Source organism: Sinocyclocheilus rhinocerous, unplaced genomic scaffold (assembly GCF_001515625.1).
Source record: "Sinocyclocheilus rhinocerous isolate Xijiao unplaced genomic scaffold, SAMN03320098_v1.1 scaffold1110, whole genome shotgun sequence".
Taxonomy (NCBI): Eukaryota; Metazoa; Chordata; class Actinopteri; order Cypriniformes; family Cyprinidae; genus Sinocyclocheilus; species Sinocyclocheilus rhinocerous.
In genome coordinates this window covers 22,852-49,614 of record NW_015653168.1, presented here as the reverse complement: position 1 = coordinate 49,614, position 26,763 = coordinate 22,852, and the positions used below count along the sequence as shown (strand labels likewise).

The following is a 26,763-nucleotide window of genomic DNA, read 5'->3' as shown; positions in this document are numbered from 1 at the left end:
ACCAGAGAAGGAAAACGTCTGTGTTAAAATCTCCAGCGACAGCACATTCAAAACATGTCCAGAACTCTCGTGTTCAGCAGTCCGGCGCTGATATTATGTGTTGCTCCAACTTTTGCATCGCCATGAATAAAAAAGAGATTAGTTGTTTCAGCCACTGTGCTTTGGGGTGTCTGAGAGGCGGCTGAGGTTCAGGAGCAGCTCTGTGGAGCAGAAGGAATGTTACTTTGGGGACTTGGCTCTTAACAGCACTGTCTCTGAATAATGCACAGGCCCAGAGAGGAGGGGAGATATAGAGCAGACGGGAGGCTTAGGCCACAAAAGTGCCTCTGTCATTCAGCTACCTCCTGAATAAAACACAGCCAGAACCACTTCAGCGAGAAGCAGCTAACAGGAAAATAAAGAAAGGGAGAACGAGAAAGTGGACAAAGCTAACAGAACAAAAACAAGACATAGTGGGGGTCCAAAAGTTTCAGACAGTGAGATTTTTTTTTGCATGTTTCTGCATTTGAAATAAAAATCTATCTATCTATCTATCTATCTATCTATCCGTCCGTCCGTCCGTCCGTCTGTCTCTTTTATTTTTTCTGTAATTTTTATTACAGTTACTTCTGATGTAATTGCATTAAATACGGTATAGATTATAGATCAATTCTATATAAAAGAACAGTGGACTTAACATCAGAAATGACCATTTTAATGTAACATTGAAATTTATTTTATATTATTTACTTGAAATAATTAAAAAAGCAGATTCATGTCTGTCCTTGCAACTGCTTGAGGTTGATATGGTATTTCGAAAGTAATTAGTAGTAAGTAATACAATATTTTTTAGAAAGCGTAATTAGTACAGTGATCTAATTACATGGATGGATGAATGTAGCTGTACCTTGTTTATGACTTTCTGCTGCTGTGTGTGATTCTGCCTCAGTGACACCACCTCCCTCCACAGAACGTCATTTTGCCTACAAGATAGATAGATAGATAGATAGATAATTATTGATATAGATACAGTACTATATATAGAATAAAACAACAACTTGAGTGAAAAGTTGAACTATGAAATTAACAAAAATTTTGTGTTCACAATGGCAAATGGGGGAATGTTTGGGTAACCTGTTTGAAAACTATAATTATTTTTGCAATTTCATTTTTTTAAGCTATAGTTGTGCACACATGAAATGACACACTTCAGCTTTATCATCAGCCAGATTAATCAATAATCACAATGCACAATAACCTGCCTTACCCTGGTTAATCAAACAGAGCAGACTTGATAAAGGCACATTATGGATGCCTATTACAGTAAATGGATCTAATTTCATGCATTGACTTTTCAGACGGAATTCTATTGACACTCTTCAAAAAGAAGAGGTTTAAATTATTATATTGTATTGTACAGTATGTACTAAGTAGAATCAAAGGTCAGGTTTAGTTATATCTTTATACATTAATCATGATTCCATCTACTGTGTTGAACTATTGGAATTTAATTTGTTATTGAGAAATCATGTAAAAGTCAGAGTCAGTTGGTTTGTTGAAAACACTGAAGAACTATTGACCTTACAAACATGTAAGTGTCCTTTTGACCTAAAGTGGCTGCATTGTTTTTGTTTGCAACAGGCTAAGTGAGGGCAAGGGAAGTGTCTGAAATCATGTGGAAAGTCAAGCCAACAATCACGTAGATGTTTCTGCACACTTCTGCTCTGAACACACATGGTAGTATCAAGTGACAGCTGGTCGCATGCGCTCTGAGTCTGCGAGTGCAGAGAATGTGAAAGGGCTTTGAACACTTGAAAATATCACCTTCACACACCATCTAGTTGCTCTATCTGTTGGTTTGTTTGAGGGCAACAAACCATTTTCACCATCTGCTAAACCAGGCAATTCTTCGTTTTAGCTCTCCTTTTTTTTTTAGATTATCTATATTTTAGATTATACTGTTTGTTAGATTTTTTTATTGATTATATTGGTTGTTTGGTTTTTAGATTATATTGTTTGCATTTTTAGGTTATATATATTTTTGTTAAATATTTTCTGATATAAAGCTATGACAAAAAAAAGAGGAAAATGTGAGTGGTGCTCTAATGCAAAAGTTGCTGCTATGATGCATTTGAAAATAAGTGATTTTCAGCATTTTAGGAAGCTACGGTTTTCTGGGTGGATGCTGAGGAATTTCTAAGTGGTTGCTACGTTGTTCATATTGGTTGCTATGTGCTTGCCTGCTGGCTTTGGGCAAAACAGCCCTCAGGTTTCTTGATATTCCCACCCTTTTCTAAATGCACTGCTATGCTATTTTGAATATTTTCACATCAGCCAGGTGAAAATCTTACAGTAAGTCTGAAAGAAAATAGTGCGACAAGCTGTAGTGTATATGTATATTCTGTGATAATGCTTCCATGCAGTTTGTTTTCAAAGGAAATTAACACTGTTCATATTGGTTGCTATGTGCTTGCCTGCTGGCTTTGGGCAAAACAGCCCTCAGGTTTCTTGATATTCCCACCCTTTTCTAAATGCACTGCTATGCTATTTTGAATATTTTCACATCAGCCAGGTGAAAATCTTACAGTAAGTCTGAAAGAAAGTGCGACAAGCTGTAGTGTATATGTATATTCTGTGATAATGCTTCCATGCAGTTTGTTTTCGAAGGAAATTAGCACCATTATTTAGCAAGAGCGTATTAAATTGATCAAAAGTGACAGTAAAGACATTTACAAAGTTTTATATTTCATATGCTGTTCCTGTGAACTTTCTATTCATCAAAGAATCCTGGAAAAAAATGTATCATGCTTTACACAAAAATATTAAGCAGCACAACTGATAAAAATCAGCATATTAAAATGATTTCTGAAGGATCGTGTGACACTAAAGACTGGAGTAATGGCTGCTGAAAATTCAGCTTTGTCATCATCACATAAAAAAAGTTATTTTATTATTTTAAATACTAACTAATAATATTTTTGCTCATATTAAACCTTGGTATAAAACCTTGAGCAAAACACAATTTTGAAAGGTAGTGTATATACAGCATAAGAAATCGTCAAGATAATGCTAAAATAATCAACATCATTCTGTATTTCTCCTTTCATCCCTCACAAACTGAATTGCAGACTAGTTTTAGACTAGGATATGTATATAATTGGTTTCTCTTTTTTCAGAGCGTGTGGCTTTGATCTCACTTATGGCCTTAGTTCCACCTGAAGTTAAACGTCACAGTTCTAACACACCACTCAAGCTGACGTGTGTGTGACTGGATACTTCCTCTCTCTCACACACACACACATTCTCATCGCTGTCTTCTATAATCTGTTTTGACAAACCCTCAGGGTCACCACTGCATCTCACAAGTATTTAATTAATTATTTAAGTTTGATCATTAACCATTCATTTTCTCTCTGATTTCTGTGTCCAAGTAGATTCTGAAAGGATGAATGGACATGTGTTCATGGTACAAATTCCTCACAGTGTTTAATCACTAATGGATTATGTGTTTGGCCAGATTAGCATTAGCATAATGCTGCATAAACGCAGCTGCGCTGCCGCCTTGGCTGTTCAGACCGAGGCCACCAAGTTCATTAGTTTAATCCTGGCTCTCAAATTTATTAATAACAAGATCATGACTGACCTCGCAGCTGTAGGCACTGATGACTGTTTTAAATCATGCATCATGTGCTCTTTAACCCTCAGGCCAGTGATTTCTTGGCCCTGCGATGCTTATATGACGCACTATGGCAGATTAGGGATTTGAGTCCAAACTGACAATATTTGTCAACATTTCATTATGTGATTTGTAAATTATGACTGGACTTTATTAATAATAGACATTATTAGTTATAAATGGCAACTTTACCTTTGTTATTTATTATATAATAATTAATTTCAGTAATGGGTTATGCCAGCAACGATGTTTAAATGAACCAATTGGGGGGAAAAATTAATGTGAACATTTGAACAGTTTATTTCTACTCTGAACTTTGACCTGGGAAGTACTTTTCCACTTTTTAAATTTATTTTAATTTTATTATTTTAATTTAATTGTATTGTATTTTATTTTTTACGATGATAATACCAATAACAAAATAAATCAAGGGATTTATTCATTATTTATATCATTAATTACTCATTTTAATGATCTTTTTGCACCGCTTAGCTTTTTGTTGGACTTCACACTAATGCTTAACCCTGAAAAAAATAATTGAATGAACAAATAAATAATTGTGAATGATGAATGATGAAAGGCTTTTCAGGCATCTGACAAATTCAAATGATGTGCAAAACAACATAAAGTCAAACTTTTTAACATTATTTTAGACTGTTGGGTGACTTTTTTTTGACTATTTGACATGTTTTATGACTGAAAATTCAAGCGACACGTTTAAAAATAAATATAGATATAATTACAGATATGAGGATGTCATTTTTGGTGCAGCTTGTCCGTCGGCATGGTCTTGCAAGCAATTCAAGCACAGTGCTAATGTTATACTGCAAACATTGCTTTTACAGCGAGGCGTGCAACTCATCAATATCTTGACTGTAATTTCTCAGAAGTAGAAGAGGGGAGTACAATAAATGCTCTCATGAAACTGCAAGATTACTTTAGGAGATGGAAACAGCTTATACTTAGAGGTAAATTGCTGAAAAACAACATACAGCCTGATCCATAATTGAGTCTCATTAATCTACTCAGAAAATATTAATTTGTAAATGCCTGGCAACAGAAATGTCTTACTCATCTTCAACAGCTAGCAAACGGTCTCTTACCTAGTTACTACCCACTCGTGGGTACACACATAAACACAGACCGACCTCCCACATGTCAACAAACCTGATAGAGCTGTGCATCCTCATGCAAATAAAACACTTCCTTCTTCCTGCAACACTAATTAAAATGTGCCTGCTGGAACAAGATACATGGGAACAATTTACTTATGTTGACTGCTGAAGTTAATGCTGAATATTTATTCATTAACTACAGGATGTACATGGGATTTCTCAAAATTGAGTGACTTGCATTGACGTAATTCTACAGTTTGACAGTTAGAATGTCAGTTGTCATAAGGGCCTATGACCTGCTTTAGCATATACAGATGCTGACGCTGATTTTAATTTTGCATGCGTCAGCTACTAATCACGTTTAATTCAATCAGGCTTTGACCTGAATGACTACAGAAGCATTTATAATGTCTATGTGACCATGGATTCTATGCTTTAGCTCAGAACCGCTGTTTTTCACAAAGAGATATTTATGTTTACATTTACAGTCATCTATATTCATTTTGATATTATTGTGCTAACATGTTTTGCGCCCATCTCTTCAGTAACCTTGTTACCTTGTGGGTTGCATACATGCTTAGCAATCTATTTAATATCCTCTGCATGTAGGTGCTTGCTTCATAATGACATTTTGTGCTTTGCACTTTGTCTTACATAAATGTTCAGTTTGACATACTGAACGAATTTCAATATTGTCAACATACAGAAATCTAATGATATTGTTGATTAAATGCCTGAATGTCAAGCATTCAGTATCTTTTATTCATTTACTTTTTTGCTAGATGCTGAATTTTACAGAGTGTTCATAACAACTACAGAAAAATATTCTATATTACGTGTACTGTTTTATGGAAAAAAAATAGCTATCTGTCCAAGTGAGGACTGGTTTGCATGAGTAATAAGAGGTAGAAGGCTAAAAAAAAAAAAAAAACTTCAGATCTGGATTGTGGGTCCCCCTGCTGGTTACATAAGGGTAGAGCATTTTATTTATTTTTTTTTCATATTTAATTTTATAATAAATAAATTATTTATTCAGTAATATTGTTTTATTATTTTATTTTATGTGTAAAAGTGTATGCATTCCTAATACTTTGACGTAAAGCTTCTTTTTTACCCTTACTTGAATCAAATAAGACGTTTTCTATTTCAAATAAATGTTGTTACTGTGAACTTTCTATTCATCAAAGAATCCTGGAAAAAAATGTTTCGTGGTTAAAAATGTCTTCTGGTTTACACAAAAAATATTAAGCAGCACAACTGATAGATAGATAGATAGATAGACAGACAGACAGACAGATAGACAGATAGATAGACAGACAGATAGATAGATAGATAGATAGATAGATAGATAGATGCTATTTCAATCTGACTCTAATAAAACCATCACCTGCTCAGGTGGATATGGGCTGCTGTATATTTGTAAATATTCCACCTCTTGAAGACAAGCAGTGTTTTTTTTCTAACCAACAACCTTAACATCATGAATGACAATTCAGAATCCACACAAAACCCCACTCATCTGCCCAGCACACTCTCCTGTGCAGGTTGTGTTTGGCCATTGTGCTGCTTGGCGTGACAGTGTGGCATTATTCTAGGCTTTGTGTGGGTCTGTATTGTTCTCCTGTGGGCTGCTTTGTTGAATGAGGGGGTATAGTGGTGATGCTGCAGGCCATTGCTTTATGCTGACTTTGACCTGTGGGAATGGCAGGGAGCGATATGGCCCTATGACTAGGCCACAGACAGAGAGAGGAGGAGGAGAGTGGAACAGCATCAGCAACGCGCATCCCAAGAGAGCATCGATTTGGAAATGGTCTAAAATACTACTGGATTAAAGACTCATGAGTTCAAGTCCAAGTGTAGTCATGCAGGAGAACCCAGGCTCTATAGGTGTAGATGGAGGATACGCCAGCAATGTACCTGCTTTCCTCACTAAACTCTGGACTCTTGTGGAGGACCCAGAGACCAATCATCTGATTTGCTGGAGTACTGTGAGTTCACGCTAATGGCATTCTTTGGCTGATTTATATATGATAAATTGTGTAGATTTGAAATAGCATGGAACTCACTGTTGTGGACCTCTGATTAGATAGTAGGCTTAAATTAGGCAGAGCAACAACATATTTAAAAGTTTATTAAGAGGGATTTTAAAAACATTTTAATGGCAAAAACATCCAAGTATAATGATCTGACTGCAATGAAAGTAGTTATGTATACAGATCCTTTTATATTGTATGTGGAGAAAAAACATAAGTATAAATATGTAGTTAACTAAATTAAATAACTGGATATAATTTGTCTATTTCTACAGGCAAAACAATACACTATTGGAAAATATTTACTTAGTTAACAGTCTATATGTTTTACAATAAATATTTTTCCTACCCCAAATTACAATATCAGAGAAACATTTTTATAAATGTATAAATTCTGTTTATATTTTTTTTCTATCAAATTTTCAGGGAACCCTAATGGAGTTATACGAGAGCACTCGGGGGTCCATAGAAAATCTGAGAGAAATGTAGAAAAATGTTTCTTTGATATTGTTATTTGAGGTAGAATTTTTTTTTTTCTAAAACAGATATAGTGTTAACTAAGCAAACATTTTACAATATTTTAATCATGGTAACACATTATAATAAGGTCCCATTAGTTAACTAACAATTAGCAATACATTTGTTACAATATTATAATGTTAGTTCATGTAAGTATTCATTGTTATCTACTGATTGTTATTTCATGTTAGCATTATCCATTAAATAATATTAATATATTAATATTAGTTTTGATTTTAATAATGTATTAGTAAATGTAAATTACCATTCAGATTAATAAGTGCTTTAGAGGTATTTTTCATTGTCAGTTCATGTTAGCAAATGCGGTTAATTGAACCTTATTGTAAATTGTTACCTAATCATTTGTTTTAGGAAATACATTTGAGAGAAATTTTCATAGAAGAAAGTATATATTTACAACATATATTTAACCATTTTATATTACCACCTTGTGTGAATCTGGCATATTATTCTGCATAATGGAAATGTAGATTTAAAGTGGTTTTACTGTAAAGACGAACTCTAAAATGGCTCTCGAACTCTTTGGTTTAGTCTCTATGGCTCTGCATATTATTATTAATGATGTTCTAGCTTATGTTATCTGAGAATGAGTAATAAGAAGCACTCTGTTTATGTTTATACAAGCTATTCAAACTGCATCCATATGCAAATATCTCAGTTCAAAATTAATTTGAAATGAACATCAATGAGAGGTGAAATCAAAGGCCAATAAACAAAAGTGTATTGCCTGAACTTGGAACCAAAAAAATCAATGACAAACTCTAAAATAAATGATTTGCATCAATATGTGGAGACTTGAGAATGTATATGTTCATAATCTTCTGGTTTATTTTTTTCATCTCTACCATTAATTTAACATAAATTTGGCAATGCATCACCAATACTGGGCACATGAATTCATTTGTTAAAAATCCTGTGTATCAAAAATCATTTACACTAGAGTTGTTTTCATTTAACATTCTGTATGTGTGTGCAAAAAAAAAGCAATAAATAAATAACAGCAGGAAGACAGTGAAAACTCAATGAGGTTGAAAAACAGGCAGGCCGCGCTTAGCAGATGCTTCTCTCTGATTGCAATCATGTGTCTCAGTTTTGCATTTAACAATGTCCTTCAGGAATAGCTTGAGGAAGAACATTAAAAAACTCCCTTTCACAAAAACAAATTATAATCAAAGCAAAGACATGTTTTCCTTTTTGGCTTGTTTTCTCTAGACGGGCACCAGCTTCCATGTTTTTGACCAGGGCAGGTTTGCCAAAGAGGTTCTGCCCAAATACTTCAAACACAATAACATGGCAAGCTTTGTACGCCAGCTCAACATGTGTAAGTATCATTCTGTGCTGACAAACATCCCAAAGCTATAAAAGACTCTTCAGACTGAAATAGTGTTTGCGTTAACCTCTCACTTCTCTCTCAGATGGCTTCAGGAAGGTGGTGAATATTGAGCAGAGTGGGCTGGTGAAGCCCGAGCGAGATGACACCGAGTTCCAGCACCTCTATTTCCTCCAGGGTCACGAGCATCTGCTTGAACACATTAAGCGCAAGGTGAGACGTCTCATCTTTAAGTGATTCTCACTCTTGCTTCATTCTCTGAGTCGGAGGCCCTGACACACACACACACACACACACACATACACACACAGGCTGGAGGTTTATTATCTCACATTACTGATGACTGTTTGTGTGTTTTCAGGTGTCAATAGTGAAGAGTGAGGAGACCAAAGTGCGGCAGGAGGACTTGAGTAAGTTGTTGTATGAGGTGCAGGTGCTACACAGCCAACAAGAGAACATGGAGATGCAGATGCAGGATATGAAACAGTAAGATGTTTATCACACATCTATACGTACATGCACACATACCCAATTAATCCCATGGCATCATTTACTGCCTATCCTTGCCTTTAGTAACAAAAAACTGAACGCCAAACAAAAACTTGCCCTTTCATCTCTATTATCCCTCTAACTTTTCACCTACTTCTCATTCATTGGCTCCTCTGCATTGTGAATCTCAGTGGTTTGGTGCTTTGTTTAAGCTGCCTCAATAGCACTTTCAGTAGCTCACCTGACAGATAGGGGCCAGTAGTTTGATCACATGCCCACAGGAAGATATTCATTTCTAGGGACTAGGGACTTTCTAGGGATCTATCTATCTATCTATCTATCTATCTGTCTGTCTATCTATCTATCTGTATGTCCATCCTTTCATCCATCAATCTATTTTTCTGTCCACCCATTCATCCATCTATCCATCCATCTGTCCACCCATTTATCCATTTGTATATCCATCTATCCATCCAACCAACCAACCATCTATCTTGTAGGCAAAATGACGTTCTGTGGAGGGAGGTGGTGTCACTGAGGCAGAATCACACACAGCAGCAGAAAGTCATGAACAAGGTAATAAAAAATACAGTTCATAACCACAGTGAGAGACAGTGGATTGATGTGGCCATTATTGGGGAAGATGCTGTCGTGCAGATTTTGTGACTGAGTAACGATGAATCACGCTCTGTTTCCCTGTTCTATTAATAGCTGATTCAGTTCCTGTTTAGCCAGATGCAGTCCAACACTCCCAGCACTGTGGGAATGAAGAGAAAGCTGTGAGTGTACCCATTCATCTGTAGCACACACACTAATCTGTAGCACTTGATTTTGTATCGATACACACTCAAACAAACAAAAAAGCGCAAACAGAAAATAGCAATCAACAGCCTGATGCTCTAACACAAACACAGTAGAGGGAACGGCCAACTCAGCTGGAAACAGTCAGCTGATACAATTCACTGCCCTTGCTGGGATGAATGGACCTGAATGCTGAGTCAGACCTCCTGAGCTCTTGCCCTCACACACACACCCACAAACACGCACACACCTGAACTGTAGCGCATGACCCTCTACACTCTATTAAAAAGGTGCAGCGTCAGCAAGTGTGACGCATGAGAACAAACTGGGTAAGAGGGACCTCAAGAGCCAGTGCTTGGTATTCCACTGCAACTTTTAACTGACTGACTTACTAATGACAACATTTCTCCAACGTTCTTTCAGTTTTACCACTAGAGGGCAACAGGATTGTAACTCACAGCAACAGTCAACACTTATTGATGTGGCTTATATCAATTATATTCTTCCTTCTCCGCAGTCCTCTCATGCTGGATGATGCCTGTTCCACCCCTCCTGCCTCAAAATTCAGCCAAAGCCACTCCGCGGAGTCCTTGCAAGAATCGTTCTATATCCAGTCGGTGAGAAAGCTTTTATCTTAAAGATTGAAGATCTGACATAGAAGATTGTACTCACTCGCTTTCATATTAAAGATTGAAGATCTGACACAGAAGATTTTACTCACTGTATCATGCCTCTTACAACTGGTGTTTTGATGGTTTTCTCAATCAATAAAATATGACACAGACTCTCATGTTCAACCAGCCATCCACAGAAAGTGCATTCTGCTCCACTAGCAATGTGATGACAGGAGGGCCAATAATCTCTGATGTCACTGAAATCTCACAGTCCAGCACCATGGCTTTACAAATGCAGGCAGAGGAATCTAGGTGAGTGGACCGAGCTTCAGAGTTAAAGGGATAGTTCACCCCAAAACACTAATACATTATTATGATCATGTTGTTTTGGACCCCATTGACTTTTAATGTATTGAGACAAATGTTCTTCTAAATCGGGAGAGAAAGCAATGACAGAATTTTCATTTTGTGGTGAACTGTCCCTTTAATATTAGCTGCTATGTTTACAGGGCCCTAAAATTTCCACCATTCGGAAAATGTTGACAGAAAACAAAATTTGAGAAAAAATACAATGGAATTTATTTAAGACATGGTCTATTTGTTTAGAGAAAAGTGTCTGATGCTGATTAAGGAAGAGCCAGTGAGCCCTGGGGTGCAGGGACGAGGAGAGGGTGTACCACTCGGCTCCTGTGAGGTGTGTACTGAACCCCCCGTCCTCCCTGTTGCCATGGTACAGTCCGTCCTAGAGGGCCGAGGATCTAATTTGGGAGAGAGAAGGGCCAAAAGACCCATGCTGGAGAGGTATAATATATCATATAATATATCATATCACAAATATCTACAACTTAGTTAAGACTATTGTTTTTCACAGATAATAAATCAACACTTACATTTCAGTTCACTGAAAAATCTATTTTAATTTATATGTAAGATCAGAGATTCCTGATGGTGTGGAGAATGTTGACATGAGCCTGGAGGATTTACAGCTGCTTCTGAGGAGTCACCAGCAGAGCATGGAAACCAGTGCTGCAGCAATGGATGTAAGTCTGAATCGATAATGGGAGGATAGCCTTATCTTAATGACCTTAAAATACATAATGGATTAACAGATGATCTCTCCACTTTCTCTTAGCCCTTCACATTTAGTCTGTCTTTGAACGAGTGGAACTTCACAGAAATGGACCCAACCCTGAAATCAGTGAGTTTACTGTCATTTGTAAATAATCAGCGGAGATAGTTAAAGCTACACTATGTAATTTATTTTTCAACAAATAAAATGAACAAAATGTAATCGTAAACCCATCTTCCAAACCATATGTTTTGCCTTACCCTAAATCACTATGGTAAGTCTACTCTATAGTAATTATTTATATTTCAGAATTTCAGAGAAACTGCATACTTTCATCGCTCGTCCGTGTGTGCTTACATCATAAACGTAAATAAAGGAAAGAAGTCCAGCCTCAAACCGGGAAGAGTTTGCAAGCAATAAGGGAAAGCAAAAGTGCTCTTAATAAAACTAGAATCAACATAGTTTGCATAGCAACAGATTTGTTGTGAATTGATTAGGTTTGTAAAACAATACTGTTGGGAAGAATGTCTAACAGTTATTATTTTGGTCTATTTGCCTAAATTGCCTTGCCAAGTTATAGTTTTTTATCGATTTTATCCATTTTTACCATCATCTGATATGAATGGCAATCGTTGTATCTAGTGCCAGCATTGCTAAACCTTTGTAATGTTATTTTAAAACAGTTGATTTCAACAAGTGAAAACAACAACACCATGTAAGCTTACCTGCTCAAAACATATTTTTAGATATCCGTCTTTTGTTAGAGACCTCAGAGTAGCGACCCTTCTTACAGGACTGAAAACCACGCAAAGTAGCGGAGCCGAAGCACAACTCGCGTAATTACCAAAACAATATTCCTCCGCAGGTAACTTGTAGTTTAATACTTCAACCGCTAGAGGGCCATAAGGTTACATAGTGTTGCTTAGATGCATGATGGCTCAAAAAAAACAAAACAAAAAACAACACGAGAGCATTTTTAAATTAATGCTTGCATGATTGTATGAACTATTTTCTAAACTATTTCTGTGTACATGTGCAGGAGCTGGCTAATGCCCTCATCCCTGCTGCTGTGTCCCAGTACATGTTTCAGGGTCAGGAGGGGGAGACGTACCCCACCTCTGGCTATGAGGAGCAGTGAAGCCCTAATATGACAGCCAGCACAGATCCCTCCTGAGAGCGAGCAGGTACTGATCAAGTCACTAACTTGATGTCCAAATCTTTTGTCTAAATAGTTGTATACTATTAAAATCTACCTCACACTTATGGTTGTCTTGCTTCATTGTTTCTCTCAGAGTGATCCATTTGAAAGTATGCCACTTGGATTGAACATTATCCCAACATCAGAAGAGAAGGCTCAAATTTATCTGACTAGCAGATGTGGAGGTTATAAACAGTATCAAGTAAACATGCTGACCAGCCCTTTGTGAAGAAGATTCACTTAGTTGGCCATTGGTGGAAGGTGCATTTTTACAAAAACACTGGGAGCAATTCAACTCTTTGGAGATGGAATATTTACAGTAATCCTTTCTCAAAGCCTATACAGAGTTCAGGCTACATCAAGATCATTCTGAAGATATTTTTCTCATGATATAATGCATCCTAAGGAAACTTCTATAGCCAAGGAAAAGGCAATAGTAAGCATTTCCCTCCCGAACGACTACAATGCAGGTGAACTGTATGCAATATGACGTAAATCACTGTGGCCCGAGTTTGAATGCACTTTAGTCTGTGTGTTGGAGTTCCTGCTTTGTGGAGCTGTGATTTCATTTTTCCTAAAATGTAACTGTAAAAAAATGAATATATTTAGTTCAAATTGATATCATAATGAAGCACACACACTTGTATTTCAATATATATTTGAAGACATATAAAAAATACTGGTTTAACCATATTATGTATGTATTAATGTGAGAGGTCTAGGGGTTAAAAATCAGACCTCGCAGAAAGAAAACTGAAAACGATGCACTGATTTTTGCACAATTTACTGTCTTTTTCTCAATCATATTTTAGTATCTGAAATATATTATTAAGACATCAAGTATCTTTGTTTCAATTTATCCTTTAGTTGATCGACTAGCCTTTCAGAATTTACAGCTGTCTTTGATACGATGATGATATATTGTGTGATATTTGTCCTCATTTGATACAAATGTATTGACCACACTGGTTAGATGCAAAAGACAGAATCAACGATTCTTAATGCCTTTTTAGATGAGTACTATACTTATGTAAAATGCAACATCTATATTTTAATTATTTATACAATGCATTCCAATTTGACGTTTTCAGCTGACTATTTCAGCCCATCAGCAAAATTAGAGACTATCTAACAATGGCAGTGCCTTAGGCTTTAGGGAAGAATGTGTTTATTTTTCCTGCCAAACCTCAGATATGTAATGAGGGCAAATGAACACATAACATATAATAACATTTTAGAGGCCATAATGAACTTTGTTATTAGGGCAGCCATGTAGCAATGCAGAAAACCCTAGATCTCTTACAAATGTGTTGAATTTTAAGTGCAATACTGCTGCATTTATTTATATGATTTCCCTAAAAAGGAATTTTGCTGCATTGATTTGTATGATTTCTCAAAGATGCAACATCTAATGATGATTTAGATGGGAACTATGATGGAATAAAATAAATTGCACTAAAGGTGATAACTGTATTAGAAATAGTGTTTATTTAGTGTTAGTTTATACTTTTAATTTTCCACTATTCTCTACCAAAGAGCAACAATTAAATGGTTTATTTTGAGAAGAGTGCTTTTTCACATAGCTTGCAAGTCTTTCATTGTATACTTATTTTTCTTTCATAACGTAATTAATTGCACTGCTAAAAAAATGAATGTAGACAAACACAGCAAGACACAAAAGCATGAAAGCAAGAAAGGAAACCAATGTTTCATATTATTTCTGGATGTAGTCTGTTCCTGACTCCCACCAGCATGTTAAAAATATGTACACAAAAAAAAGTAAAACAATAAACCTATTATAAAAGCATGCAGCAAATCTCATTTTACTTCTTAAAATAAATGAATGAGGAGATTACATTAAACAGTTTCATAAGTAAACTGAAAAATCTCTGTCATATTGTGGAATAGGCCTGTAGTATATTTTATAAAAGGGTGATAAATGTTTTAGAAATATATTTTATTCAGTTGGTTTTACTATTTCCTATACCACAGATAAATGGTTTAACTAAATTATTTATTTTGAGAAAGTTAAAATAGGCCTATTACTTTTCTTACTGTCGTGATTACTTGGTAATGAATATAAATTAGAGGAGCAAAAAAGAAAGAAAGAAATATGGCTTAATAAAATAATAACGTGTTTATGAGTATAATAAACACATTTTACGTATCCATCAATATGCTGTGATATTTATTAATATATATATAATTTTTTTAAGGATTTTTTTATTTATTAACAAGATCAAATTACATGTATATGACAAACACTATACATGATATAATATATGATATAATCAATAAACATTATACATGAAATAAACAATTTCACACTAGAGGGGCTGTATACAAATACAAATTTATATAAAAATATTAAAGCGTTTACAAACTTTCACCATTTTAATTGCTTTTTGTTTCATAGAAAATCGTATAGTATCAATATAATGCTCCATTTCCTTCATAAAAGAAAAAAAAACAAGGTTTTTTGCAGGAGAACTTACATTTGTGAATATGAAATTTTGCATGTAAAAAAAATTTGATTTATCACGTAAACGTGACTGTGCTTTTCTTTGCTGTTCTCCAATATACCAAAATAATACATATTTCCATAACAAAACAAAATGATTATCAATATTTTGTACAATAAAATCACATACATTTTGCCAAAATAGTTTTACAAAAGGGCAATGCCAAAACAAATGTACCACAGTTTCAGGGCAACTGACACAAAAGGAGCAACTAAAATCAATATCAGATTTAAATTTTACCAAATAATATTTGGCTGGGTAAATCCTGTGTATAATTTTGAATGATATTTCCTTAACCTTGTTTGTAATTAAATATTGATTAGGTATTAACCAAACCTTTTTCCAAACAATATTGTCTGTCAGGCGATTCCAATATGAATAAACATAAGGCAAAGACACAATGTCTCGTTGAAATAAAGCTCTTACAGAACTGTTGTGTGATTTAAGAGAAAAACAGATGGTACCTATATAAGAACTTATTACATTAGGCAGAGACCACTGTTGGATGTTAATTCTTGTCTAATGTCTAAATAACACAAACTTCAGGAGAAATAGCCCCAAAAACTTTGGCATAGTCCCCTGGTGTTACAGGAATTTTATAATGTGCCAAAAACTCACCTTAAGTAAAAAGAAAACCATTTAAATTAAATAACTGATCCATCAATATGATGCCATTATCAAACCAGTGTTTCAGATAAAGCGATTTGTGTAAATATATCCTTATTGTTACATATAGTAGCCTACCTATGAGGTGAAAAATTGTGATTGTGGATCAAAGACCATGATAAAAAGGCCTGACGGTGAAATTCAGCTAGTTTCACTGGTATTTTATCAATATTATAATTACAGCTAAGAAAAAAATATTTATTAATATTATATGTTCAAAAAGCCTCAATGCTGACGTATGACAGGAAGCAGATGAGCCGTAAAGCGAAACGCACGGTCGTAACACAGGACGTAGCCGGATGTCCCGGATGTGCTTTCACAGCAGAGTGCCGTATTCCCGTTTTCATCGAGCGCCAAGGCTGTATGATTCAACCCCAGTAATATTGTAATCAACAGTTAAAAAAAAGTGATTAGTGCAAAGATTAAGAAGCCACTATATTATCCGTCATACGATGTCAGTTGTACCTCCTAATCGATCATCTACCGGTTGGCCTCGTGGAGTAAATCAGTTCGGCAATAAATACATTAGCCAGCCGGCTAAACCGCTCACCCTGGAGAGAACAATCAATCTGTGAGTAACATTCACCGCTGCAAACTGCGTGTGCAATTACATTTATTTCATAAGCAATGCTCAGCGATCTCAGTGATGTACAATGGCTTCTGCTGAAGCAGCATCACGCGTCAACCTGGCCAACAATCGTAGCTCCTTCCTGGTTAATGCTGTTTGTTTGCGTGTGCACGTTTATATTAACGTTAACTTGTACATATATAAGTAGTTAAAATAAAGAGAAAATGTCATTCAAAACATCGTTTTTGTTATATTTTATCGGTAGCAGATGGTATTGTTTTCTTGTTGTTTTATTGCACAATTAATCGAAAATAACAGTAACTTAGTCGTTTGGTGCAATTACCTAAACGTGAAAAGTTTCGATTACAAACACAACGTTTACAGTTACAGTAGCGCTAAATGTTTGTTTACATATTTTTTCCAGTGTAACTATCCAGCGAAGAATTGTAATTGTGAACCAGAGGCGTTAAAATTTGTACTCTCTGCCTTAGACGGGGTTAAAATATAAGAGTATGATAGCAAATAAGATGTACACCGCATCTTTGACTTTAAATGAACACTTGACACAATGTTCCTCAAAATTGCTTTAACTCACACTAGATAAACGGAGACTTCCAGCCAATCAGAGCTAGTTAAGCTCGAGATTTACTTTACAAGGAAACTTTTGTTCTATCCATATACACATAGCCGGACACATCAATTTGTCCCAAATTATGCTCTATACACTCACTATTCACATGTACTATGTACTCTGCCATCTATCTGACTTTTATATGGTTATTTTAAGCAGCTACAGTCGCTGCATGAAGTGTCCAACATTCCACACTTATTTTTTTTACTTAATTAAGTGCGTCATCCATGTATTTGAAGTGTATTTTTTGCATAATTTCCTGTTTGCTGATCCCCCAGTGGATCAGTAAAGTTCTATCATATCTTCATTTTAATCACTCCTGAACATCATGATGTTTGTTTTTTGCAGATACCCTTTAACAAATTACACATTCGGCACCAAGGAGCCACTCTATGAGAAGGACAGCTCGGTAGCCGCACGCTTTCAGCGGATGCGGGAAGAATTTGAGAAAACTGGGATGCGGCGGACGGTGGAAGGGGTTCTGATCGTTCACGAGCACAGACTCCCTCATGTGCTGCTGCTGCAGTTGGGAACCACCTTCTTCAAGCTGTAAGCAGCCAGTGATTCACTGGAGTTTGTGTGTTATGGATGTGATCGATTCAAATGGATGCTTTTCAGTGGTTAAACTGTACTCTATTGTTAAAAGTAACCTATCGTCATTCTTTATACATTTTTGTTCATTATTTTGCTATGACTTGTTTTCTTTTCTTTGCGGTGTTTTGTTTGTTCATTATGCATTTATTGAATAAGTGTCTACTGTCTACTAAAACGTTTGTCAGTGGCTGATGGTTTATACATTGTTTTTTCCAGTCCCGGGGGTGAGTTGAACCCTGGAGAGGATGAAGTGGAGGGGCTGAAACGACTAATGACTGAGGTATTATTGCTTTTTTGACTGTATTTAAAGTAATAATTGTTGGAATATGCAGATTTTTTTAACTATTCTGTTCAAAGCTGAGTGTAAATGCCAGTCAGCCAAAAACTCTTATTATCAGAGTATTGTACCATCTTGTATGCCATTAAATGCCATATTATGTAACAACTAGCAAAGAACGATTTGATATACACTAAGGATAATTCCTAAATTTGTTGTCAAGATTTTGGGGCGTCAGGATGGAGTGAAACAGGACTGGGTCATTGATGACTGTATTGGGAACTGGTGGAGACCAAACTTTGAACCACCTCAGGTAACTACTCTGTTCCCTTTCCCTCAGACAGATTTGCACTGGATCACTAACAGTACATATAGTTTTGTTCACTTTCAAGCACATTAACTAAACTCAATGAAATATATAGTTGTTATAGTTTGATTCAATGGTAAATCACATTGAACATCTCATTTCCTTCCACAGTACCCTTATATTCCAGCACACATCACTAAGCCTAAAGAACATAAGAAGCTTTTTCTAGTACAGCTGCAAGAGAAAGGTAGGACGAAATGCATTGTTTACTCGATGTACCCTGAGTAAAAAGCGATTATACAGCTTAACTTGTGTGCTGTGTGTTTTTAGCATTGTTTGCTGTGCCTAAGAACTACAAGCTGGTGGCTGCCCCCTTGTTTGAGCTTTATGATAATGCTCCTGGCTATGGCCCAATTATATCCAGTCTTCCACAGCTACTGAGCAGGTGAGATATTACTTTTGAATCTTGTAGCTTGTAGTAAATGGGCTTCACATAATTTAGTATTGATAAATGCGGTCTAATTAAATTAATGATTGCAAATGTTCATTCTCCTGACCAGGTTTAACTTCATCTACAATTGAGAAGTGTCAGGATTTGTCATGACCGTGGACTGTCTCTGTGAGCGCAGTCTGATGGGGTAACGGATGAAGATGTGGTGTTTAGGTGTTGGCTAGGTCCATTGAGGTTTACAAAATTTCTCATTTTCTGGCCTGTTTGCATTACATTGATTTAGATTGCATAGAAATGTGTGCATTTTTTCCCTTCATTCATAGATACATTGCAAGTCTTTGTTGTTGAACTTTGTCATCAAGTAACTACGTTTTTATGTTTAACTAAGTGGTGAACACAATGTCTTTAGAAAATAATGTTTCAGTGACTTTTTTTTAAACCTTGTATATTTGTCTGTGCTTTTTATAATAAATCGTTCACAATCACATGGAGATTTCACAGGTTTCCTTTTGTGTAATTTATTGTTGCTTGCTGTATATGAAAGAAGGATTTGCATTTTTGTCAGTCAAGGTTTCTTTGTCCAAAAAGAGTCAATTTAGTTTTATAGACCATTTTACTCGCTCTAAACCCTAGGAACTGAACAGACTGTTTTGCTCTAAAATATTTAAACGGGTGGACTGACATGAATCATTACCCTTTTGCGAAAATAAATTTAAGCCACTCTTTCCTAAAGTTAAGAAGAGCCACTTTTGCTACACCACAGCCAGGATAAGGCACAATGGTTTGACATTTCTTTTTAAAGGAAAGGTGCACTCAAAAATACTAAATTTACTCGTCCTCAGGCAGTGGTGGATAAGGTACCTGAAAGCCATACTTGCGTAAAAGTACAGAGATCTTACTAGAAAATGAATTTGGCAGAAGTTGAAGTCACCGTTTAGAAAATTACTTGAGTAAAAGTGTTAAAGTATGTGATATTTATTGTACTAAAGTATTTTTTTAATGTTAAACGTACTTAAGCATTGAACATAAAAGTACAAGTAAATGCAAAATGGAAAAGGAGCAAATATATATACAAATTTTCATACACAGTTTAAGTTAGGGATGGGCATTTTGGGAAATTTCTCATTTCGATCATAGATAGGTTTCAAAAAACGATTAATCGAGTAATCGGGGGCGGGGCATGGCCGTAATGGATATAATGAAAAAATCTGAAGATTGTTATGTTGCCGTGACTGTTTTGTGTGACGGAATGTCATACTCGGGCTCAATGTAATGCATGAAATCTTTAAATCCTTCTCCGTCGACGAAACTAATGGGCATCTTTCACCACCATTTCAGCGATTAGCTGTGTCATCTTCTCGGTTCTGCCTGCTTTGCATTTTGGTCTTACGGCAAATGATGCAATGCTCGTCTGAGTTGCCGCTCTGTTATCGCCAGACATTTTATGTACAAATGTTAGATGATAGCGCATTGTACTTGTTGTAGATTTGTGTGACAGCTTGGCGCTGCACAGCTTGCACTGAACTGTATTTTCATCGGTCTTCTCAAAGTGAAGCCAGACATCACTACGTGACTTTGAGGTCATGATTCTCTGTCTTCTCACGTCTTTTGATGCATCCTGTGGCAAGCTAACCAATCAGAGCTCAGGGCGCCGCCCAAAGTGCTGCTATAACCAATCAGGAAAAAAATAAAAAATTTCGATCATCGTTTACATGATCGATCATCGCTGTCACGGTCGAGTACTCGAGTACTCGATCACCGTTGCACATCCCTAGTTTAAGTAGCAAGATTGTGTTCAGTTTTAACTCTTTCGTCCATTTTGTATCTTTGGGTAAGCATAAGAATAACTTCATCCGGTACTTCGTGTCTTTCATTCCAACACAATAAAACATTTCTGGAATCTGCATCTGAAATAGCATTTAGATGTATTTACACCGTTTAATGTAGCTCAGAGGGGACATGGATGCATTTAACCTGCAGTTACAGATGCATAAATAATGCTTTGTTTTAAACATAAAACGTTGAATACTGATGTTTGAAATTATTTAAAACATGAAAAAAATAGTCGAAATGTGAAATTTAAACCGCCAGTAGGTGACAGCAAGTGACTGTTAATGAGTGAGTTCATTGAGATTCAACCGATTCATTCAAACGACTGATTCATTCTGGAACAAAGCATTTGACTCTACTTGACTGTGTTAATGAGTGAATCACTGAATCATTTATTCAACAGATTCATTCAAAAAGCTGATTCATTCAATAAGTAAACACCACCCATTGCTCAGACTCAAAACAGTGGTGTGATCTTTGGAACTATTTTCGTTGGCAAAATTGAGCAAAAACAGGCAATACATAAAATGTAAGTCACTTAATGCTAACTTTATTAAACTTGTATAAAATTATTTGTTATAATGCTGATATCTGGAGAAAAAAACGACACTTTTGTGTGATACAGATTAAGTTAACTATATTGAATGATATAAAAAGCATACAGAAGCATTTTTGCCATCTACAATTTTGAGTTTTAATATAACAGTTACTGATAAATCACGTGCGTGCACTCTCTGTGTGTGATTTCGTGATATACTCGATAATGTCAGATCGCACATCGTTACAGCAACACTTACATCGCAGAAGATATACTGTAACATATCACACAGCACACCCCAGCCTCGACTTGAGAGGAAAATTAAATCATCCGCGAACCGCGGTCTACTTGCACATGCACAAAACAAAGTCTAACTTGCAAGCGCTAGACCACTGATTCGTCAAACCTGCTTTCTTGCAGTCTGTACTCCCTGCGTTCCATTCGGAAGGGCTCATCCCTATGCCCTAAGCAGTTCACTCCGGAGTGAGAGCTTCGAAGGGTTGAAGGGTTTAGGGGACCAAACAACTGTTTCTTGAAGTGCCCTTCTGCGTCATCATCACGTGCCCACACGGAGGCGCCGTCATCACATGCAAAGAATCTGCGCAAAGGATCATGGGAGCCCGAAGTGTCCATCAGTTGTACCCTTCGAATGCCTTGCCCAAATACCCACACTTGCGGTCTTTGCACTTGACTACTTATATGACGTATTTCCTGTATTTGGCCCAAGTGTTCAAGTGAGCATGAAGACCACAAGTGTGTGTACAACTTTTCATTACCTGATGGGACACACTTATAGTGTTGTAAAAACGCAAGTGTTTACAGAGTTTTATTTTTATTTTCAATACGTTGCAATTTAAAATCAACTTCTAAATGTCTGTTCAGTAACAGATGACACAATTTAATTTCTGGTGCTTCTAATTAAGTGATAAAAAGCAGTTGCAAATGTTGTACAAAATAAATATACTAATCTTTGCAGCAATAAAACGTGTAGCACTTTGTTTTTAGTACCAAATTATATGTAATATCTTATTATTAATCATATTTAACTTACATTTGAAAGGTTTCCTTGACCTCTCGCGCGATCTTGGCAAAAAGTCTCACGATTTATTTCCAGAACATGATGCATGATGGGATACCCTCGAGATAGTGTGGATTTATGCTGCGTTCACGCCATATCGTAATTACTGTAATTTCGAGATGACAGCACGTGACGTTCTACTCGGAGCTGTTCACGTCCTCGGACTCTGAATTATGCTTTTCTATGGCAACACTATCAACGCCTAAACAGAGCCTGCGGTGGTCAGGTGGTACAGTGGTCACGTGGTACAAGTCGTAGCTCTCAGAAAACTCCCAGTGCACAAGTTGTAATTACGAGTTCTACGGACGTGAACGCTTTTTACAAGTTGGAATCTCGTAATTACGGGAATTCCAATATGGAGTGAATGCACCTTTAGGCCCTGTCCCAAATGGAACACTTCATGTGCACTTTCGGTATTGAGGACTTACAATGGCCGCCGCGTGCACGTGTCCGTTAAGTCCACGAGACCGCAGGGTGTCCCATTCGTCATTTCAGCTTTCAGAAGGGTGCTCACGAGCGCCCCCTTTGCGGCCGCTATGCGCCCTCGATTCGCACTTCTGCCGAGCCCACACTGGGGCGAGCTCCACAGCAGACTTCTACCCCACAGTCAAAGCGGCATTACGTCACGAAAGTGCAGACTCAGAGGAAGACCGTGAGGGTTTAGGGTGCCATTTGGGACAGGGCCTTAGTGTGCTTTAAGGGCACTGCGCTTTGGCGTTTTTACAACCTGGGACAGTCTTGCGCACTTACTTGTCAAGTAACAAGTATGCGCTGTCAAGTGGCCAAGACCGCAAGTGTGGGTATTTGGACAAGGGGACAATCCTTCATTCCGAAGGGCCCTTTGAAGTGACCAGTTTTGAGCACTTCGGTTTGTAATGACCCTTCAATATGGCAGCCATGATTGTTTTCACTCCGAAGTGCCCTTCGGAGGGCGATATATCCCGTTTGGAACGCACCGACTGTATTCTTCTTCTTCTTCTTCTTCTGGCTTTTTATGACGGTGGGCAAACAAACTAAAAGGTGCATTCCCGCCACCTACTGAGCTGGAGTGTGGATCATTGATGGAACAGGAAGAAAGACTAAGCTGAGAGAAAAAAATTAAAAAATGAAGGAAAGGGACCAATAATAACAAATTGGCTTCTAAATCCTCTTAAACAGATGCACCTTTCTTAAATATTTTCATAAATGCTTCATATACTCTATAACTTTCCAAGCCATTACTCGGCAGTTTTTTTTTAAGTGTGCAGTCTGTGTTCTTCATCCTACTTTATTTTGTAGTAAGTAACGAATATGCTTCGGGGAAATGTATCGGAGTAAAATATACATTTTAATTAGCAAATGTAGTGGAGTAAAAGTGAAAGTTGGCAGAAATATAAAAACTCAAGTAAAGTACAGATACTCCCAAAAAATACTTAAGTACTGCAACGAAGTATTGTTACTTCGTTACATTACCCCACTGCCCCCAGGTTATCCAAAGTGTAGATGAGTTTGTTTCTTCATCAGAACAGATCTGGAGAAGTTTAGCATTACATCACTTGCTCACCAATAGATCCTCTGCAGTGAATGGGTGCCGTCAGAGTGACAAGTTTAAACAGCTGATAAAAACATCACAATAACTTGGCCAAAAGCAGCAATTTAAGAGTTAAATACTTAAGTGATGGATTTGTTTCTTGCAAACACACAGCTTTTCACTTCACAAGATGTTAATTGACAGACTGGAGTAGTGTGGATTATTGTGACGTTTTTATCTGTTGTTTAGACTCTCATTCTGACGGCACCCATTCACTGCAGAGGATGCATTGCTGAGCAAGTGATATAATGCTAAATTTCTCCAAATCTGTTCCGATGAAGAAACAAACTCATTAACATTTTGGATGGCCTGTAAATTTTTCAATTTTGGGTGAACAATTCCTTTTTCATTATTTGTTTGGTCTTTATTTATTTATTCATTTATTTGTGTGTGTGTGTGTGTGTTTTCTATAGGTCTTTTTTCACCTGCTAAATTACTATATGTTTTCTTTTTAAATTTATGAGTATTTGCAGGGGTGTTATAAAAACACTGGTCACACTTGAATATAACTTAATATAACATTATTTTAAATTATAATCCTAAACAGATCATTACTGAATGTACATTTAAATTTATTATCATTACATTTTCATATTTGTTTGTACACTAATGTGAGGGAAATTTTATTATGGTATTATTTGCTTTACTCTTCTAAAGAGTTTTCTTTAAATTGTGTAAATGCTTCATCAGTATAATTGAGGTATTTTGATGTTCTAAAAGACCATCATATTCTAGTAAGGGATCCGCACTCGCTTAATCTTCTTAATCACTTTCGATTTATTTTCATTTTGCAACAGAGCAAAAAGTGTTAAAAGACCAACAGGAAATGTATGTGTGAGAGTAGCTGAGAGTGAGAAGTGTTATTTTAGAGCTCCTACATGCTCGCTTCTAATGATGAAATGATTTGCATTAAATACGTAAAAATGCATCCAGGGGACATAGTTAGATACCTTAAATTGGCACATAAGTGAACATGTGTTATGATTGGATTAAATAGAAGCATCTGGATTTTATTAGGGTATAAATGCTGAGTCAACGTATTTTTCTTGGTCACACTCTGTATCTGTTGACCATTTTCTTGCAAGAAAATAAATCTTCAAAAGACTTTTTGTTTCATGCCTTTATTAAAAAAGAAAATTGCCATGACAACTAACTACTGATCTTTTATCATATAATGATATACTGTGTCATGTTGCTAATTAATTATAAATGAAAATGCTACTAAAACCTGTGCTTGTGGCAACGAAATGTGGTCGAAATGTGGTTCCATTTGTTTTGTGTTTCCTCCTATTGGTGAGCATGCCATTTAGCATATGTTGTTTTGTGGGAGGGGCAATTTCCAGGAACTATTAGAGATTAGAACTATTTCTATTAGAGATTCAAAATATTTTGATCATGATGGAGAGCAACGCAGGCTTCAATTCAACATCTAACAGCACTGCTGTGGGTTCAGAGAAGATCGCTCCTGCTGTAGTTCTGGGTTTGTGCTGTTTGGTTGGTTTGCCAAGCAACATTGCAGTAATCATCAGCATTGCTCGTGAGTGGAACAGAAATCTGAGCTTCACCTTAAAACTAAATCTAAACATTGCAGACTCTGATGCTTTGACCCCTTGCTTGGCTCCGTTCGTGCTGTATGGAATACTGTTTGAATAGGAATTCGGCCTTTGGTCTTGTAAGTTCCTGTTTTTTTTGGGTCACTGGAGTCTGTATGTTGCTGTTCTGACTGTCACATCCATGAGCGTGCACCGCTATCACAATGTCATCAAGTCGAGAGTCACTAACAGGATGATACTGCAGAGACTGGAAAGACGGCACAGGTGCCTTCAGCTGATTGGCATCTGGATTCTAGCTTTTGCTTTTGCCCTACCAGTATTTTTTACTCAAGGACTCAAAGACGAGAATGGATTGCTAAGATGTCAGAGGACAATGAAATCACAGTCTGTAGAAGTGACTGTTTTGCTTTTTGAGATCCTGTTGGGGTTTATCATTCCATTTTGTATAACGTTGACATGTTATCTCTGGTTGGACAAAGGGTTGAAACAAAAAACCAAGAGCTCCAGTCTAACTAGAGCTCCACAGGACCAGGAACCCAGAAAGCAGGGGACAAATGTTAGGACTTACAAGAAGAGGCTTGTGATCAGCATCGTTGTGGCTTTCTTTCTGTTTTGGACTCCTGTGCACATTATCAATGTGATTGATATAGTCACTACTCTGACTAAAACATCTCATCCAGATGTTCATTCCCAACTGAAGTCCTTCCGCCGAGTATATGGTGATACAAGCAAGACTCTGGCTTTGCTGAACTGCTGTCTGAATCCTTTTCTTTATGCCATCTCTTCACAGAAACTTATGAAATGTTTCAGAATGAGATAATTTAAAAATTCTGAATTATTTATTTGCAGTCAATTATGCTTTAAAGACTTTAAAAAAATGGTTCTAACAGTACCAAATTAGAGTTCTTTGGTTTGTAACAATAGCAGAACCCTTCTTATAATGTTCCATAAAGAACCATGCTTTGAAAGTGCTATACTGTATACTGCAGGACATTTATAGTGTTATATAACTTTTTAATTCCATTTATTTTCATTAATATTAGTATTATTAGTCTTATAATATCTTGTAGGTACTTTTATTTTTATTGATGTGAAAATGACAGTGCTCTAACAACAGTGTTCTAAGTCATAAATGGCAAATGACATTGATCATGAATAAATACTTGAAGTAAAATACAACATAGAAGCAGGAAATAGTAATGAAGACCAAGTTCCAGTGAAATGTCTTCATAATTCTCTTTGATGCCTTTTAGTCTATTATTTTATATATGTGTGTGTGTATATATACACACACACACACACACACACACACACACACAGTGTATATATATATA

The 26,763-nt window shown here is 36.4% G+C and overlaps 2 protein-coding genes and 2 long non-coding RNA genes across 6 annotated transcripts; 2 read left to right on the top strand and 2 right to left on the bottom strand.

Moving 5' to 3' along the window:
- Positions 1-21,667, bottom strand: LOC107715604 (uncharacterized). Its single transcript, XR_001637118.1, has 3 exons — positions 21,635-21,667; positions 887-962; positions 1-200 (listed from the first exon to the last, which is right to left on the bottom strand). It is a non-coding gene; the product is annotated as an uncharacterized LOC107715604 (long non-coding RNA).
- Positions 6,205-13,489, top strand: LOC107715602 (heat shock factor protein 1-like). 3 transcript variants are annotated; one of them, XR_001637117.1, is made up of 13 exons: positions 6,205-6,758; positions 8,556-8,664; positions 8,759-8,886; positions 9,035-9,159; positions 9,663-9,738; positions 9,874-9,941; positions 10,481-10,580; positions 10,765-10,889; positions 11,184-11,378; positions 11,509-11,617; positions 11,710-11,775; positions 12,411-12,511; positions 12,686-12,764. XR_001637117.1 is itself a non-coding variant. In XM_016521738.1 (13 exons), exons 1-12 carry the CDS (start codon positions 6,609-6,611, stop codon positions 12,459-12,461), a joined length of 1,302 nt encoding a protein of 433 aa, XP_016377224.1. In that variant the 5' UTR covers positions 6,205-6,608; the 3' UTR covers positions 12,462-12,482; positions 12,686-12,764. The 3 variants fall into 3 exon arrangements, 2 of the variants coding, with proteins under 2 accessions (XP_016377224.1, XP_016377222.1); XM_016521738.1 differs by having other exon boundaries at positions 12,411-12,482; XM_016521736.1 differs by lacking the exon at positions 12,411-12,511 and adding an exon at positions 12,939-13,489 and having other exon boundaries at positions 6,208-6,758; positions 12,686-12,830.
- On the bottom strand, positions 11,279-12,472 carry LOC107715605 (uncharacterized). The gene is made up of 3 exons (XR_001637119.1): positions 12,372-12,472; positions 11,468-11,623; positions 11,279-11,335 (listed from the first exon to the last, which is right to left on the bottom strand). It is a non-coding gene; the product is annotated as an uncharacterized LOC107715605 (long non-coding RNA).
- nudt21 (nudix hydrolase 21) lies at positions 16,278-19,345 on the top strand. Its single transcript, XM_016521739.1, has 7 exons — positions 16,278-16,603; positions 17,580-17,780; positions 18,042-18,105; positions 18,326-18,415; positions 18,581-18,656; positions 18,740-18,854; positions 18,970-19,345. Exons 1-7 carry the CDS (start codon positions 16,485-16,487, stop codon positions 18,989-18,991), a joined length of 687 nt encoding a protein of 228 aa, XP_016377225.1. The 5' UTR covers positions 16,278-16,484; the 3' UTR covers positions 18,992-19,345.
- Positions 21,668-26,763: the final 5,096 nt, after the last annotated feature.